General features: G+C 39.4%; 1 protein-coding gene and 1 long non-coding RNA gene across 3 annotated transcripts in view; one reads left to right on the top strand and one right to left on the bottom strand.

The window, feature by feature from the left end:
• Positions 1 to 7879, top strand: part of LOC121072009 — a 31905-nt gene extending 24026 nt beyond the window's left edge. The window contains exons 3-4 of one of the 2 annotated variants that reach the window (XR_005820933.1): positions 3369 to 3508; positions 7396 to 7879. This is a non-coding gene — a long non-coding RNA (uncharacterized LOC121072009). The remainder of the gene's footprint in view (positions 1 to 3368; positions 3509 to 7395) is intronic. The other variant, XR_005820934.1, reaches the window with a different exon arrangement.
• Positions 1 to 17819, bottom strand: part of HSPBAP1 (HSPB1 associated protein 1) — a 35624-nt gene that overhangs the window by 9513 nt on the left and 8292 nt on the right. The window contains exons 2-5 of the mRNA XM_040561083.1: positions 14485 to 14670; positions 8696 to 8880; positions 4777 to 4913; positions 1674 to 1845 (exon numbers count right to left, since the gene is read on the bottom strand). Coding sequence (XP_040417017.1) covers positions 1674 to 1845; positions 4777 to 4913; positions 8696 to 8880; positions 14485 to 14670 — 680 coding nt within the window. The remainder of the gene's footprint in view (positions 1 to 1673; positions 1846 to 4776; positions 4914 to 8695; positions 8881 to 14484; positions 14671 to 17819) is intronic.

The following is a 17819-nucleotide window of genomic DNA, read 5'->3' as shown; positions in this document are numbered from 1 at the left end:
TGTTATTATTTAGGGATCCTCTTGCTCCTTAACAAAGGAGTTCTAGGTCATTCCTTCCTCTCTGTCAAACAGCAGCAGTCCCCAGCCAGATGCCCCATAAGCTTCTGTGTGAGATCACAGCATCACCCAAAAGGCACTGATAAAATGGGTGAAGGCAATACCACACTGTTCCATCACTACCTACGTTACTTTCTCCCCCCAAATCCAAACAGCATCTCCTTCATGGAAATGCAGGGGACGTGTATTACTGAGCTGGCTCAAGATCTTTATTCCTAGCAAGATTAATTTGTAATTGCTTTAAGCCTAATTAAAATTAAGATCATATTAAAGGTTCACTACCACACTTGATCGTTCCAAAGGAGATTATAAATTGAAATAGTGTTGGGGATCATGGATAATGCAATGCTGAATGGACGTGGCATTTTTACCAATAGTAAAAATGTGTTCTTGGTGCTTTGTATTATTGAACAGTGTTACCTTACAAAGTGCAGGTGGCAAAACTAATCATTTTGCTTTGGGAGCATGACTAGGAGTAAATGTAGTGCATCCAATGCAACTTGATCACAGACTCCCCTCCATTTGCAACTGTACCAGCAGAAGAACACACTGATCCCAGTCGACAGACAGGATCCTCTTGCTGGAAACTACTATCCTGCTCCAGTCTGACACCTCCCCAGCTCACAGGAGCATTCCTCACTATGCATCACCAAAATTAGCTGGATTAACAAAAATCTGTTCTTTGAACAGTTGAAGACAGCTGGGTTTGTCAGCTATGGGTGAGGGAACACAAAGTTGCTGGGCTGGTGGATCAGAAGAGGTGACAACATCTGGCAGGAGGATGGTGAAAAGACGCTAAAAGCAGCAACTCTACCACCTTACACAGCCAGAGCAATGCACATTACAAAACTCCTTTGGAATAGCCTGACACTTTGAGATGCAGAGGAGTGCTTTACAAGGACATGTACTGCTAAACAAATGAAAAAGGGTAATTCACTCTAAATACAGTCCATGTTGATTGAATAAAAGAGGACGCTATCTACAACAAGAAACTAGGAATTAAGAGTCCTGAGTCCTATTCTCATACTGCTATACTACCATGGCTATAAGCCAGGCACTTGTAACTGAGTTTTCTCAGTAAAATGGGGTTAGTAATATCCTCACATCCTTGTAAAGCACCATGAAACCTCTGGGTGGTACGTGCTTTAAAGGCAAGTATCATCATTATAATGCTCTGCTACTAAAGCAACAAGTTAGGCCAGTGCTCCCTGGTGAAAGTTACTCTTCGCTATCAACATCTGAGTTCCTTTGCTGGCTCTACATCCTCATTAATCAAATACACTTTTACGCAACATACTGTTTTCAGAGTAGACAGGTTAGAGTACTGTTGAAGAAAGTTTAAAAACAACTTGGAGGTGATTGCAAGAACTGTTATTGGGTAGTCTATCGAACTAACTCTCCAAACGTTTGTGTGTTTTGCACAAAAAATCTAGTAAAATAGCTGGAAGTGAAGAAACTTTCCATGCTGAGAGATCTACCTTATTAAACCTGAGTGCAGAACATTGGGGAAGGAAAATACCACAGTCAATTTGTTAAAACTTCCTAGCCTTTAGTTAGCCAGTTAAATAAATTACTAGCATCTTTCAAGTAACATAAAGCTCATATAGGAATGGTACCTGGCCTGGACTGAGTGTAACCACGTGGGCTGTTGTGTTCCTAAACTCAGGAAAGCGTTTCAGATCAGGCTTGGCAACGTTGACTTTGCTGAATACACTGGATTCCTCATAAGGAATCCTGGTGGGATAAAGGAAACTGGTGTCACCAGGTGGGAAGAGGTGCCATCTCTTCCTGAAAATAGAAAGAAGATAAAAATGTATTCAGTGCGTGTCAGTTACAGCAAAGAACTAAAGGCAGTAGCAAGGTTTTCAGTAAAACATAGATCTGCCTCGCTGTGTGAATCTCCTACGCAGTGAGAACATAGGCAGTGCTTGCTTACAGGCTGTCTACTAGAAGTGTTTTTAAAATATTCCACTTTTTAATTTTTCAACTGAGAAGATTTACAGTTTCTCACCGATTATTTTTAAAAGGCAGATAAAATGATTTTTTTTAAAAAGAAAGCTCTCCCATCTGGTTCCTCCTTCCTCCTTTCTACAAAGCAACGTGTGGCATTTACAGATGCTCAGAGAGCATTAGAATTTGTTCTACAAACCAGGGAAAATAATTTCATTAGAGACAGCATACGTTCATTCACTGAATGAATAGCTGCTGTACCCACGTTTGTTTTAAAAGGAGAGTGTTTTTGTTTACAACGGCAACAGTAAAGGCGTATGGATGTGTTCTTCAGTTTCCTATCACCTTGCTTGGTACTTACGTTGGCTCCAAACCCCTCATTCTTAGTAAAACTCAGCTAGTGTCTCTATTTCACTTACATAGACCAGATCACAGACAGAAAAAAGAATAGGCCAGAAGTGGTGGTGCCAGTTTTATGGGTACTATAAATTAAATGTCTTAGCAGGTACATATGTTATTTAGAAACTGAAAATTTATAGGGTAGTGCTTCAGGTAATGGAAATAACCAGAAAGGAATATACAAAGGGAAAATTTGTTACATTTAAGAAGTGCCAGACAATCAGCACAACAGTAACCCCTGCACTAAGCAATTGAAAAGTAAAGGCAGTAACTTTGCAGCACATTTGGACAATTTGTGCAGCTCTGCTTTATTTCTGACTCTTGCTAGATCTTTCCTTTTTGTCCCTTTTTGTGGTACTTGCTTTTTGCATAGTGCACTTGGTTGTCAGTTCTAAGTCACCGATCTGAAAATGGGAGAAAGGCACCCAAATGGCACAGGAACAGAAGAGACAGGAATAGCAGGGTAGCCAGAACTGCAGAGATAGGCACAGATGGAAGTGCCATAGGTCGCTGACGTTTCTTGGTAATTACCAAAGCTACTGCTGGGTGCAAACACACAGAAATAGTTCACCTGGAACCTGAGCCCTACTGGAATTTGACTTTGCCCTCCAAGCTAGACCTCCAAAGAGGCGTCAAATAACTAGGTTGGGAGGCTCATGGGTTAATCCTGCAGGCTCATGACAAAGCAGTATCATGAAGCAACAAATTAGGAAGCCCAAGGGATGCAAGGAGGAAATTCAAGATAGCAACAAAGGGCTAAGGAGTGGTCCCTGGCTTTCCTGCAAAGGCAAATCTATTTAAGTTCAGCATAAGCTTATTTTCTGTTACAAAGCCTGTTTTGTTTGTGAGTCTCAAAAGGGAATCTTTCTGCTCTGAAGAAGCACAGGATGCACAAGCTTGTATAGGTTTGTGGTCTATTTATAGGCTTTGCTCTGAAGAGGAAAACAACTTTGTCTTTTCAGGCCATGCAAAGGCTTTAGGATTCTTCTTTCCCCGAGAGGAACAAAGATTTTGTTCTACCAGAGCAGGAGGGAGTGTCTTGGGAAGGCAGGCAAAATTGCAATGTAATGCTGGAACTCTGGCTGGAGTTCAACACCTAAAGGTAGGGATCAAAAAGGAATGGCAGGTACCAGGTCTAGATTACTATACTTAATTAGCACACCCAATATTTAGGTGGATCCTTAGAAGATATTTAGGCATGAAAATCTCACGGTTTTCATTGAGATTTCTAGCTCCTAAATACATTTAAGAGTCTGGACTTCAATGCCTCATGCTTACTGAGGAGATACAGTCTATGGGACTGGTTGCAGCAAGAAGTGCAGTTCTGAGGGGGGCTTCCAGGGTGTCTGCTGCACAGTCACCCAAGATGTGAAGGCTGTTTACAAAGGTTGAATGAAAACCAGCCTGAGAGCAAAACAGAATTACCCTTCTTATAGATAGGATGATGACACATTAACTTGCCTCAGGCCTTAAAGCCAGTCAACCTGTGCCAATGCCCAGAAAAGAAGCCTGCCTGCCTGCCTCCCCATCCTGCAAATTAATCGCAAGATGATCATGATTTAACTGTTTTATAAAATGTGTCAGAGTAATTAATCACATTAAAATTCTACTGGCAAGTTACTCCTTCCACCATGTACTATCAAACCTAAAAAATGCACGCAACTTGTTTTGTTACTCTAGCGTTACTCTAGTAATCATAGATTGAAAAAAAAAATGAGGCCAATATGCAAGGAAAGCAGGAAAAAAAACATGGAATAAAAAAGACAGTGGTAAGCAGGAAAAGAAAGAGCAACAAAGCCACATGTCTCCCAAATGAGTTTGGAGCCTTAAATGTTCCTTTTAACTTTGCTCACAGCTGGCTGCTCCCATCCTGATAGTCCCCCTTTAAATTAATTGTAGCAGGCTATTAGAAGCTCTTGCACAGAGAATGGCATAAAGGCTAAAGTAGCTTACTTCCATTTTGTTTCCAGGCTTTTTATTTTTAACTCTTTATCTCCTAATTCTAACTTCCTGAATTCATAAAGATTAAAATGTTAGATGCAAGATTAAATGGAATTAATGGAAGATTAAAATGTTTAATATTGGAACACATAACACACAGACCAGGAATGATCTCCATCTAACTGAAGAAAATAAAATTACATCTTATATATACATCTTATAAATAAAATTACATCTTACCTGCATGCTCCAGTCAAACTCCAACCCCCTAAATTCTGCCTATAAACCAGTTCTGATGCTCTTCAATCATTCAGAGCTCAAAAAATTAAAATTTTCAGGATCTATAATTAATATTCAAGAGTACAAAACTAACTTTATAGCACAATGTAACTTTCCTCCACATTTGCTGTATGTGTAAGTATTTGTTACCTTCCTTGTACTTGCAACACTAAATTGCAGCCATAGGAGTCCAAATGGCAGGGAGTGTTTGCTCCTTCAGAACCAATCCACAGTGTACTCTCTTTTCCACTTCTTCCAGGAAAACCAAAGTCAGACCACCTTATATCCTACAGCAATAAAAATGTTATTTATGTAAGCTGTTACACTGATTCAAATCTTCAAATCCAATGCTCAGTTCTGAGTCTCCTGTGTTCTGCCTCCACCTCTCAGTTCCTCTGCCTACTTCAGTTGCTGCTCCTCGGTAGGGGTTCCTGCATGCACAACCTTTGCACCTTCCTTCAAAATTCTCCTCTCTAGGAGCACTTCTTCTGCTGACTTTCTTCTTTTTCTCACTACACAGCCTCCCAGACCTGTCTCCATTTCTCATCCCAGCCTTCCGTATTGCAAGGTACCTGTTTGTTCTATAGGACTGCCCAACTACTTCGTGGCCACACATGGCTTCTTTTCCTGCTTTTCAAACCTTTTTTTTTTTTTTTTTTTGCCATTCTCTACTCTTAACCATCCACCCAAACTCAGAATTTATGTTTGAAAAATTCTGATATGTGGCATTTAAAAAAAATAAAGGAAGAAAGGAAGAAAAAATTCCCATCCCCTTTTAAATCCAATTTGATAATCCGCATGGCACACTTGCTGTCTGTCTCTCTGCTCCTGTCTCAACTTTCTTCATGTATTCTGGAAACACAGACTTTACCCCATCTCTGACCCAGTGGTATGCTGTTTTTTTCAAGTTATCATTTTAGAAGACACATTCTTCTCCTGCCTTTGTAGCTGTGGAGGCAGTGAATGTAAAACAATTCAATTATATGGGGAGAAAAGGCAGAACAGGCATGCGTCTATTGTGAATATGATTCCAGAGCTTCCTAGTACATTGATTCCCTGACCAGGTTTTGCAGGGTGACTCCATATAGCTTGGATAAAGCTTTCCCTTCTTTCTCTCACCCTGCAACCTGCAGGGCCTGATCGCTGGAAAACATTTGAGGTATGCCAGCCAGATACACTGGTGCCTTTTGGCTGGAGCCCCAGACTGAGCTTTAGGAAACAAGAGATTCAGTTCCTGGCTTCCTGATGGTCTCAAGTAAATCACTTCATCTCTGAGCTTTATTTTTTCCATCTTGAAAAGGAAGGTTATGAATGATATTTGCTCTGTTTAGTAAAGCACTTTAAGGTTCATTCACCTCATCTACCTTTAGGAATCTAATCTAAGTTTGGTTCCTGCTCTTGTCAAAGCACTCTCAGCCACCCCTTGGAGAAGTTTCTCTTTTTCCACCATCTATAAACAGAAAATAGGAGTCTAGCCTCCTAAGTTAAGTATGTAAGCTAGCTGCTTGCAGACAGGTGGATGACCATCACTTTTTAAGGTCTATGAATGAGGAAAACTACAGCTAGATATTATTATAAGGGTAACTTCACCATGACTCTGTATTAGCCTCATTTTATGACTCAAAATGAGTGTCAGCATTCCCCAAAATTAGGTGTTGCTAAAGATTTTAAATTTCAGAGGTATTGATTTTAAAGATATCATTTGAAAAAAAATGCATGTCTAATATAAACATTTGTCAAAAGCAGCAAAAAATCAAAGAGTTGCTCCTATAGATTTCAGCAGCCATAAAATTTAAAATCCAATACAACCATTTCAGTGATAAAGTTAAGTGTAATACCATCTCTACACTTTAATCTCACACCTAAATAGTTTTTGTATTTTGTTACAATTTAAGTGGAAAGAAAGCACACATAATCAATATTAGATTTAAAAGAACTTTTTGAAAATGCTTCAACTGTAGTAAATAGTTGAAATGATTATGGGTAAGATAGTTTTTAACCAATGAACTGAAAAGGAACTGGTAGGATTTCTGAAATCTTGTCACAGTGGGCTCCTTTCCTACAATAAAAAGCCACAGCAAGAAGAAACGCTCTAAAAGGTGTTCCAACCATAACAGATGGCACATTACTTGTGAATTATATTTATTTCATTTGCTGCTTATAATGAAGTTAATTTGTACCCGTATGTCACTTTAAAAGGTCTCATTTCTATTTAAACTTCACGCATATATCTTGCTTCTGATTTATATCTCAAATTCTGTAATGAAATATCAACTGAACAAAAAATGTAAGATGCTAGATACTGCTCATAGATTAGAATAATGGAATCATTACCTTAGCCCACACAACTGTAAATGATAAACAGTGCAATCTAAATTTCAAACAACTTCTAAATGGCCCTATTAATCACTATAAATAACAGTGCAGTTGGCCTTCTTTTCCCCTTCAAGTCACCTTACGTAAATCTAAATAAAATCTAAAATGAAAAAAGGGGTTATCTTCAAATTCACACAAGAGTGGAAGAGAATTTCTACAAAGAATTCTTTTGGCTGGTATAAATTGTGTAGCAGTGTTTCAAAATCCATGAATCTGGAACTGACTGATGCATTTCACTCCCATGCCTGTAAAATCAGCAGATGACATACACCATATTTGCTTGCATAACACCATCGATTTTTTCCTTCCCAGATTCTGCTTAAAAAAAATCCGTGGCATAACCATTACGTGTGTCTATTCTAAAATTACAGTACAATCTGTTGCTTATTACAGGTCAGGTGATGAGGTTGTGGCGTGATACCTGCACAGATATGCAATTCCTGGAGCCTCAATTTTGTACTTGAATGGGGGCAAGGGGAAGAAGGAGGTAGGAAAATGGTTCTTTCCTTTGAGTGTGCTTTTATTGACCGAACGAAGCAGCAGGCTATTCAGGTCTTCTGAGCTGCTATTATCCTCGTGGTCTTGTGCCACAAAACAGAGGAAAATGCTGTCTGTTGAGGCAGAAAGAGAAGGCCAAGGAAGGACCACAGACAGATGAAGTCACTCAAATCTGGGGGACCCTGAAACATGCCTGGAGCTCCAAAATGAGTTTGAAGAACAATACCCAGTGTGTTCAGTGTGCTCCAGGAGGGAGGGGAAAAGGAAAGGCAAAGTGGTCCCTGTGCCCAAACCTTGCTGCCCAACCACAGAACAAAGGAAAAGGAGACAGTCTGAAAAAAGACAGTACTGAAAAATACTGATTTGCTGGTATAAAAGAATAAAAAATATATATTAGGAGCATGGGAAACACTTTCTGAGAAAATAATTAATTTGAAGGGGCTTATCAGTTTGGGCTCCCTGTCATCCCAATGATACAGTGTTTGCAGAGAATTATGATTCCATCTTCACATTTGAAAGTGTAGAAATTAATAAGGGTTCATTCACTATTCTTTCTTCATCTCTTTTGATAAAATACAACTTTGTATAGCTATCCTTAATTTTTCCCTCTTACAATTTCCAAGGAGTAGTAGCTGGAATGTAGATGAACCAATATACCCACAGGAAAAGTGAAAGAAAATACTCCAGTTAGGTGTCCTAAGGAAACTACCCCAGATTATGTACTTCCATGGACAGGTTACTTCATTTCTTTTTACTGCCTATATGGACAATCAAGGTATAATAATCCTGCAGACTCAGAATTCACAACATGCCAGGCCCGCCTGTCATCTCATCACCCTTTTCCTTCCTCGCTTCCATGCATTCAGCAGAGGTGCAGGAAAGATGTTCGGCAGCAGCAGTCGCACATGTGATTATGGCTCCCCGAGCCTGCTCTCAAAGTCCTCCCTCCAGTCACAGAACGATGCACGGCTAAATGGGGAGTGCTGCCAAGCTGGCAGTTGTTTTTGTTACATACGGCGTTGTTTTTAGGCATATAAGGAGACCCAGAAATTTGGCTGGCTGCCATATGGCACTAGCCTGAGAACCAATAGCTTTCATTTCAAATTTTTTTAAAAAATGGGCAAAGGGGATCGCAGAAGCTACACTAGATAATTTGCAATGATTAAGCTAGTAAGAGATAATATGAATGCTTTACCTGGAAAATTTCTGCCTTGTCTTCGAATATCCTGGCAATGTACTTGTAGTCAGCATAAGCCCAATATTTGGAGTACTCGAAACAACTGAATGGTCCAGAGAGACAAGAAGGTTGTCCGCTGCTCCAAGCCAAAAACTCTTCAAGTGTAGCTTTCACATAGCTACACCTGGTTTCAAACTGGGGAACTAGAGCAACAAAAGAAAAGCCGAATACTACATGAGCACTGAGTACATAACCAGTAAAAACAGTAATTCTCCCTGTGTAAATGCAACATGAAATACAAAGTGGGACTAGGTGGACTGACTCCGGTCAGTGAAATGGTTCTCATCACTAACTCATGATTAGTGTCTAAGATTATTGCTTTTTCATTAAGGTTTAAGTGAAAGGCTGTTACCATGAACTTGCTGTGAGGTAAAAGCACACCAACAGTTACTGCTGCTCACGTGCAAGGCACCGTTAAACATGGTAACTCACTAATACACTCAAGTCCCCTAAGCAACTTACGACTCCGTCTTTTGCACGGTCTCTCTTCTTAAATGTGAGCTGCAAATGTACACACAAGTATTTGTGTACCCTTTATTTTGTCTCCATGGATTTCTGTAGATGGACATGTTCATCTTTCCCTTTCCCACTTAAAGCATGACTAAATCAGAGCAGCAATGCATAGGAAGCAAAGTATGGAGCCACACACATCCGTGATCCATTTAAAATACGTATGTCCCTATTTTTCATTTGGGACTGAAAAAAGCATATTGAGGTGCTTCTTGCCAGACCAAAAAAAAAAAAAAAAGTTTACCAGCAGTATTTTGCTTCCATTGTGCTTTGGTCATGCTGACTGATAAAACCTTTCAGGTCACTTGGCAGGCCTACAAGATAGCCCACACCACAGCAGGCTTTCCTTCTGGTTATCAGAGATCTTCATTTCGCACAGCTGCTAATTGTGTCAGCTTCAAAGAGACTTGTCCAACTTTAAAAAAAATAATAAAATTACTGTACTGTAGTCACTACTGAGGAAAAAATTACTGCAGCCTGCATGAATGACAATGATGGAGCTGCAATTTAACCTTGTGTAACTTGCACAGAGCTGTTCAAAAAGGGGATCCTTTCACTGTTGCGCAGCAGCAGCAGCTCTTCGTTCTTTACTGCTCTCATTTTCTTAACACAGCCATTCCCATACAGTCTCATACATTTGTTCTTATTCCCCTTGGGTGGAAAAACCGTTTTTGCAAACCTTTATCACCATCATTTTGTCATTCTACATTGTAGTATCCTAGGTAGCAGTTTTCCTTCCCCTCACTATCAAATTCATTAACTAAAAAATGCCAGATAAGCCCCAATATTCAGCAATATGAAACCTGGGTCTCTGCACTGTAAGGGCTCCCTAACCTAAGAACTGCACGCAAGACATATAAATCACCTGCAATAACCAAAAATACCCTATATCTGATTCCCTCTCCGTGTTGCGGTTCAATGCTCTCTCCTGTCATTAATGCAATGCATATCATTTTACTAAAAGATGGTCTGATGGAAAAATTAGATAAAAGATACAAGCACTATTGAAGTTGGCTCAATATCTACATTATTTTGATGAGAAAAAAGAGTGCTCGAGACACTGACTATTTTCCTAGATAACTCAGGAGGCAAGTATTTTAAAGGCAAGAAATATGCTCTTTCTAGCTCACAAAGTATTACACTGAGCTTTATTTCAAAAAATCCAGCTATGAATGGCAATACTATCTTCAAGGATACAGTCTCTTCAGGGCAATGTTCTTGGTTTAATTTATAGCTAGTTCAGTGCCAAGATGTGTGTGCTTAGGGAAAAATAAATAGCAATAAAAAAAAACAACAGTATTTGGGCAATCTAGACAGATTATTTATATGGATTTGTAGACTGCAACTAAGGTGAAAACAGTAGCAAAGGGCAGCTGAACGCAAAAAACATTATTAACCAGTTTGCTAATACTTAATGACTAAAAGCTGAAGATGTTTTGGAATTAATAAATTGTAGTTTAAGCCACAGAAGTCTAAAACAAGCTACCAATGCTGTCTGATGACATGACATCTGGAGGCATGACAGCCTTCTCGCCCACCTAATGCCACAGATTGAAAACAGGAGGAGGGATGGAGTGCTTTTTGCACAACAGCAGCTCCTCCTTAGTTAAGGTCTAGTCCTGTCAGATGTCAAGTTCTTTTCTACTCAGGGGGAGTATTTGCAATGTATACTAAGGAAAATAAAAAGGGATAATAGCCTTAGAAGATATCCTAAAATGCAAGTACAAATGGAAGTGAAATATCTCCTCCATTTCTTTAAATGTAAAAGAAAACCAAATATGTATTCAGAACTGCTGGGGAATTAAAATTATTTATATAATCCAAGCAAGGAGTAACAATTTAACATTATAACAAAGCACAGGTAAACTCATAAACCAAAAAATTGATCATCCACATCCAACTCCAGTACGAATCCAACTCTCAGCTTTATGTGACATTTATTCAGCCTACGGTGTTTGTACCACACTCTCAGCTTTCTATTCAGCAGTGGGGTCTATAGCCACCCTCGCAGTCCCCTCTATATTAAATCTCAGAGGCTTGAATTCTTCCACTGTCTTTACTGGCAAAACCTCTTGGGCAGATGTCCAAGTTGCAGCCCTTTTCTAGTGTATCTGACAGAATCAGCTCCACTACAGCATCTCTGAGAACAAATTCCTCCCAAGATCTCATGACACACAGCTGATCAGCATGACAACCTCTTGCCCTCTCTCTTCACAGTAAACTCTTTGTTTATTCATTTTAATACACAACCGGACAAATGATCAAAAGGAGAAGTCTGTATAAAAAAGTATTTTTTGAGTCAGCTTTCTTCTTCCTTTGTACATGCTGGTATGCTCCAGGTGGCCATCAGATAGATAGGTTATACTGCTGCATTTTCTCTGCCAGAAACTCAACTTCAGTAGCTGCTGCCCACCCTTTAACCCACCTCAGAAAAATAAATCTTCTAGCGTGGCTGGAAGTAGATAGGTACAGATTTCCTGATTAATTGCACCTTCATTGCTCTTGTAATGAATGTTGGTACTCTCTAGAGGTATCTTATCTCTGTCAATTTTTAATCCTCTGATTGCATTTTTTCCTTTAACAGACACATTTTGTTTAACTTGTGTAATAAGACAAAATACTGCCAAACACATACACTTAGGCATGTACAAATAATTCACACAAACAATACTGCTAACTCCCATGTTTCATCTGCCAAATATACTTTCCAGATCTGAATGCCTCAGGAAGTTCCAAACTAGCAAGAAAAGCAAATACAAAATCCAAGAAACTCCCACTGAGTTGTCCCGTCAGCAGTTCTCACTTTTGTATATTAAGGAATCTTTAGTTTGGGAATCTCCCCACAAGCTGCAGATGTGGTACCAAAGAAAGATGACAAGTTGTCATAGCAAGAGGTTTCAAATGGTTTAGGATTTTCCAGTTGAACCCAGTAGCTTAAATAATCTCAGAAACTCTGAAGCAGTCATTTCAGAGTGACATGAAAATACACTGACAAGAGGAATTTCCTTCCTGCACATCTCCAACTCAGTGCCAGACTAGTCTAGTCTTCAGGCAATCCAATGTTAACATTGGATGAGTATTCAGAGAGGCCAATACTATTTTAGTTGTATTCTCCTGTTGCTTTCTCTAACCACACTGCTGCTTCCATTTCATCAGGGAAAGTTAGCGTAAGCAATGATAAGAAAGAGAGGCCCTCATTGAAAAACTGTGATGCACGCAAGAGTGAGATCAACCATTTTCCAAATGACAGTGGCACATGAAATGTATTACATTATTTCAGACTCTGGGATGGCTTGGCTAATGGCTTCACTAATATATCCTTACAATGCAAATCTTTTATAGCAACACAAGTCTCATTCAGTTACAATATAACCCCTGACAGCTCTAACCATCTTCCTGAAGACACTTCTAGCTCACATTAGCATATAATGGAGGTTCCTGGAGACAAACTGATTGCTGCCTGGAGATTGATGTCTTTAGGAAAAAGTAAAATACAGATAGATGCAACTTCAAGATGCAAATTCCAGTTTAAGCCCACTCCATATCCCTAGTGACTACAAGTTATTATTAAGAGGTAAGTCTTATCTACTTAACTGGCAGCATCAATCCATCACTTACCCACATAACACTCCATGAGTCCCGTTTGAAGTTTCCCAGTTGGAATACCCATTTGGCTCTCAAAAATGCCTACTAATTTAATGGAGGCTAGGACCCAAACTATCCTTTTACCTGTGCTGGCAAGCCGTGCATATTAGAACTGAGGTACATTATCAAGGTGTCAAGGAAAATGTCATATATATACAACCTCTACCTTCTTCCCTGTGGGCAAGAGAGTGCCTTTCATGTGTTGTGCAAGAACTGGCTGATGCTGCACTGAAGTATAGTGGCACTGCTGTGGAGACATGTACCAACATATTAATTCTACAAGACAGTTATCACATCTGTAGGAAGCAGACATACAACACCTGCTTTACCAGGGATGACAAAAGGATCATTAATCCAAGCTGGTAATATGTTTTGAAATCCTAAAATGCCAAGCATTCCCCCTCTAACACTTCCTTCTATTTCATCACCTCTCTTGCAACAAATTGAACATGAAATAATATTGTCATGATGCTGTGAAGAAAGCAAATTTCACACAGTGTGGTTAAGTGATATAACATGATGTAATCCTACCACTTCCATAGGAACTGTCAGAGCCTCTTCTGGAGTCTCTATGCAGACCCTACACTCCAAGAAAGAGGTGGTCCAACTGCTGAAGGTTAGAAGAGTACATAAATAACAGCCAGACGGGGTCTAGAAGAACTTGACTTACACTAAGCATTTTTTTTTAAAGCTGTAGTTGACTGGTCTAGAGAAAAAGAAGAGATTGAAAGGAGAGAAGATATTTTAGGCAAAAGGGAGAAGCACATGGCAAACTGTATTTTGGCATGTAGTTGGGAGGGCAGAGGATATGCAGAACATATTCAGAAGATATTCATATATATGAATAAACCAATAAATAACCTCTAAAGTCACTAGTAGATTGCCATTTTGATGCACACACGTCTTGTATCTTCCCACTCTGGTCTGAAACTCTGTCCATAGATACATCTTGGCTAGCATTGTGTAGCTACAGATGGCTGTTGTAGTATTTAAAATCAACTGCAAAACGTGCCTTTTTTCCATCATGTGTTCCTAGATCTCTGAGTCAATCTGGAAGGTTAGAGGTGAAATTATTCTACTGGCCATCAGGTGATTTTATTAATAGTTTATACTTTACAGCGTCTTACATCACAGGTTCTTAAAGGTTTTTTAAAAAAAGAAAAACCCTACCAGAGTCTTATAAAGCCTCTGGGAGGAAGGTGAGAATTATCTCAATTCTACAGGTGAAAAAAGGATAGACTGGTTAATCAGCTAATTTTTTAACATGCTAAGGTTTGTGGATGTAGAAGCTGAGTCTGTCTGATCATTTGAATCATGTAAAAGACGAGGACCAACCACACACCCTACAAAGCAAGGAAAGGAAACTGAGACTCTTGATTCTTATATATTAGTTTTACCTACCAAACTTACTACTACAAATAAGCAGTTAAGAAAGGAGAGTTCCACCGTTGGCCAAATCTACTGTCCTAAAAACAAAGACTATGATGAAAGTAAGACATTAGAGACTGAACAATGATAACAGAGAGACAGAGAACTGTGCAACCTAAAAAAAAAGGGTTGTGAAGTATATCACCAGTCCATCTCAGTCTCACCTAAATCCATTGTCTTCGATCCTATTCTAAACTCTATTGTCTTTCCATCCAACACTGCAGAAAGGTATTTCACATTCCAGTGCAGGGCTGGCCAGTTGCCAACCATATTACAGAAGACTGCAGGTTGCTGTAGAGACATCACAATTTCCTTGGCTGTCTCAGGAGTAAATGGTTTGACATCTTCACCTGTGTAAAGAAAAAAAAAGAGCAGTGAAGAAATGACTTATGATACATGAAGTGCTATCTATAATCTCCCACAGGAGGGGAAATATTAAGAACTAATACTTCATCTGTTTATAGTTGATTTTTTCATGTATCACACTTGTAAAAAATTTTATGTAACACTTCTAGTACCAATACTGGAAGAACATTCCTACACTAAATTACAGTTTAAAACAGTGATTAGCACGTAAAATGTAAAATAAATAAATAAATAAATAGGCATACACTTAGAATTTTAACTTGTAATTGGGCAGTAAAGCACTGTAGCCAAATGGTTTAGAATTAGGCTATCAATAAAAAAAATTATGAATAATGTCCAGAGTTTAGAGAACATACATTTTTATAGTAACAGTCTTTCTGTAGAGAATTCTTTCCACAAAATGTAGAGCGTTGTCAGAGATGGCAAACCAGGTTCCTATGCATTTAATTTAAACCAAGAAATTGCAGCGCAACCAAAAGCAGCAGGTATTTTTAAAGTTTTAATATTTCATCTACAGAATTTTAGAAAATTGTGTCAATCCAAGAACTATGCTAATACAATATTTCAATTTAGTCCTTTGCTGCTCAGAGAGTTATATGGCCCGCTGAAACTGTCAAGCTGAAATGCAGGCAACTTGAATAAACTCAGCACTTTTAGAACAACTTTTCTTTAGGGACATATTGAGAAGGAAAACTTGTTTAAAAAAAACCAGAACAGTTCCATAGAGCTAAAGCAGTGGACTACAAATGTGGATCATAAAAAAAATCCATTCGTTATTGTAACCTCTACTGAAGTTAACTCCTGCGGAATCTGTATCCATATTATGTCTAACATTTAACATACTGATTAAATATGCCGGGTTCCCCATGACTTGTTTAGAACAAACAAACCTATTCACTCACACTATTCACGGGTCAAAGTATGGTCTAGCATGCACAATGGGCTAAACAAATACAGGACAAGAAAATTCCCCTTAACACCCGGTGCCCCTGCTCCCCTCAGTGTGTGCAGGTGGGAGGACAGGTGTGGAGAACCAGCAAGCCCCACAGCCAGCAGCCTAGAGGGCTTCTCCAACACAGGAAGAAGCACCGGGAGCAAGGGTTGCTGAGGAAGGTTCCTTGGGATTGTTTCTAATATCACTAAATGTAGGAATGCTGAGGTGTGAATGGCAGGACCAACAGGATCCCGCACATGCCCTTCACGCCTGGTGACAGGCAACTCCAGCTTAAAGCTTTAAAACCAAAGACCTCTGATATTTTATCTCCACAGAACATAAAATTAAAAAAACAGCTTCCAATTCTCCGGGCAGATGAGACGAGGGAGTTTGGGGTTTAGGTTGTTTTCCACATTCCCTCTCAGCCGCGGAGCAGCGCTTGACAGGATGGTGTTGCTGCGAAAGAGCCGTCTATGACACTCGGCCTTCAGTCTCGCACTCCAGCAACTCACGCAGCCAGGACATAAGGAGGCCACACAGGGACCGTATGCTGTACCATATGGCCCTCAGTACCCACAGAAAGAGCCTCTGGGGGTTTTGCAGTGATAGGTGAGCACACCTGGAGGCAGCTCGTCCAGCGACGGCAGAGCCACCACGAGCAGGCACAACTGCACGTGCCACTGAGGCCACAGGGAGCTGGTGCCAGGCAGGGCAAGAGGACAAGGCTCGGTGTGTTTTTCTTCATAGTGATATTGCTCAAAGACTGAACGTGAGGCTCAGTCCAGACCTGAGCACTCCCAGAGGGATTTATATGACTTCCACCTTCAACCGGTGCAATTGTAATATTGCACACAGCCGGCGTTCACGATACGGGAGCTGGCTGGCCTTGCGTATCTTTTAGCTTGTTAAAATGAAATTATTCCTGGTTAGGCTAAGTTTATCACCACATGGCTGTCCTTTCCACTGCTCAATTGCTTTTGTTTTAAGGGCTGTACATTTAATTATTTTAAAGGACCTAAATCCACAGAAATATTTTTGGAGGATTTTCTAAAGCTAAGTTTTACTGCAAAACTTTGGGTTCATCCTGTAACTTCAGTCAGTAGTTGTGATGTTCTCTATAAAAGCAGAAATTTTACTGGGAGAGACAGGAAGGCTCACTAAAGCCAACTCAACTGTTGATTCTGTGTGGCTTACTGATGTGATTTCCACGTGCATATTGTGCTTTCGAAAGGTGTGGTTTTAACCACAGTGACTATTCAGTGGGGAGCTCACAGCTCAAGCTATTGGGAGAGTTTGCATAGGTGCCAAATAAAAAAACACAACACAATTTAACTAAAGAGCCTCTACTCTACTGAACATTAGCCGGAGGTTTTTGTCATGTCTCCACACTTGATTCAGTTCTGAACCTATTTCCCTATAAAATTTAGAAACAATGAAAGAGGGCAGTCTGTCTCAGACTGATGTTAATCATTCCTATCCTCAAATGGTATTAAAATCATTGTTAAATGAGTGTTTATCTTTTCCTGATATAGATAAAATAATTGCATACAACACATACACTGCCGATATAATCAGCAGTGGAGTTTGAGACATTTTAGACAATTTAAAGCATTAGATAAATGAACATTACCTTTTTGGAAAAGACAAATGGGAATTCTTGCCAATTTTGTGAAAAGAATCTTTGAGCGTCTTGATTCAGTTTTATGTATTCCTTGGTGAGAACTACAGCCAGTTAAACATAATTCATTCCCCATAATATTTGTCATGCATATCTAAATGGCTGTGACTGAAAAGGCACACAATAAAAGGTAACTATCATGTACTGCATCAAATAGATATTTTGGTAATTTGGAGATCTCCGCTGATGATTCACACAGATTTCTGACAGAACTATATACTATATGACTGATAAAAGATAAGGGAGATATCTGAAGACAGATATCTCTTGGAAGAGATATTAGCAGAAAAAAAAGGCAATCTAAAATAATGTTTTCCTTAGTTATTGTTACCATAGCTTCATGAAGACCTCACAAGCTGGACTCTTCCTTCTCAGTATTTCCTCATCTGAAATTGATGGTAATTGCTCCTAGGCAAAACCTGAGATTTTATAGCATTTACAAGGGCACAGAGTTTGGACACTGGTGTGTATAAGTAAAATGTGTATAAATAAAAGGTGTAGCAAAGAAACAAAAAGTCCTT

Source organism: Cygnus olor, chromosome 6, assembly GCF_009769625.2.
Source record: "Cygnus olor isolate bCygOlo1 chromosome 6, bCygOlo1.pri.v2, whole genome shotgun sequence".
Lineage (NCBI taxonomy): Eukaryota > Metazoa > Chordata > Aves > Anseriformes > Anatidae > Cygnus > Cygnus olor.
The sequence above is the reverse complement of the archived record's forward strand: the minus strand, read 5'-3'. Positions and strand labels throughout refer to the sequence as shown.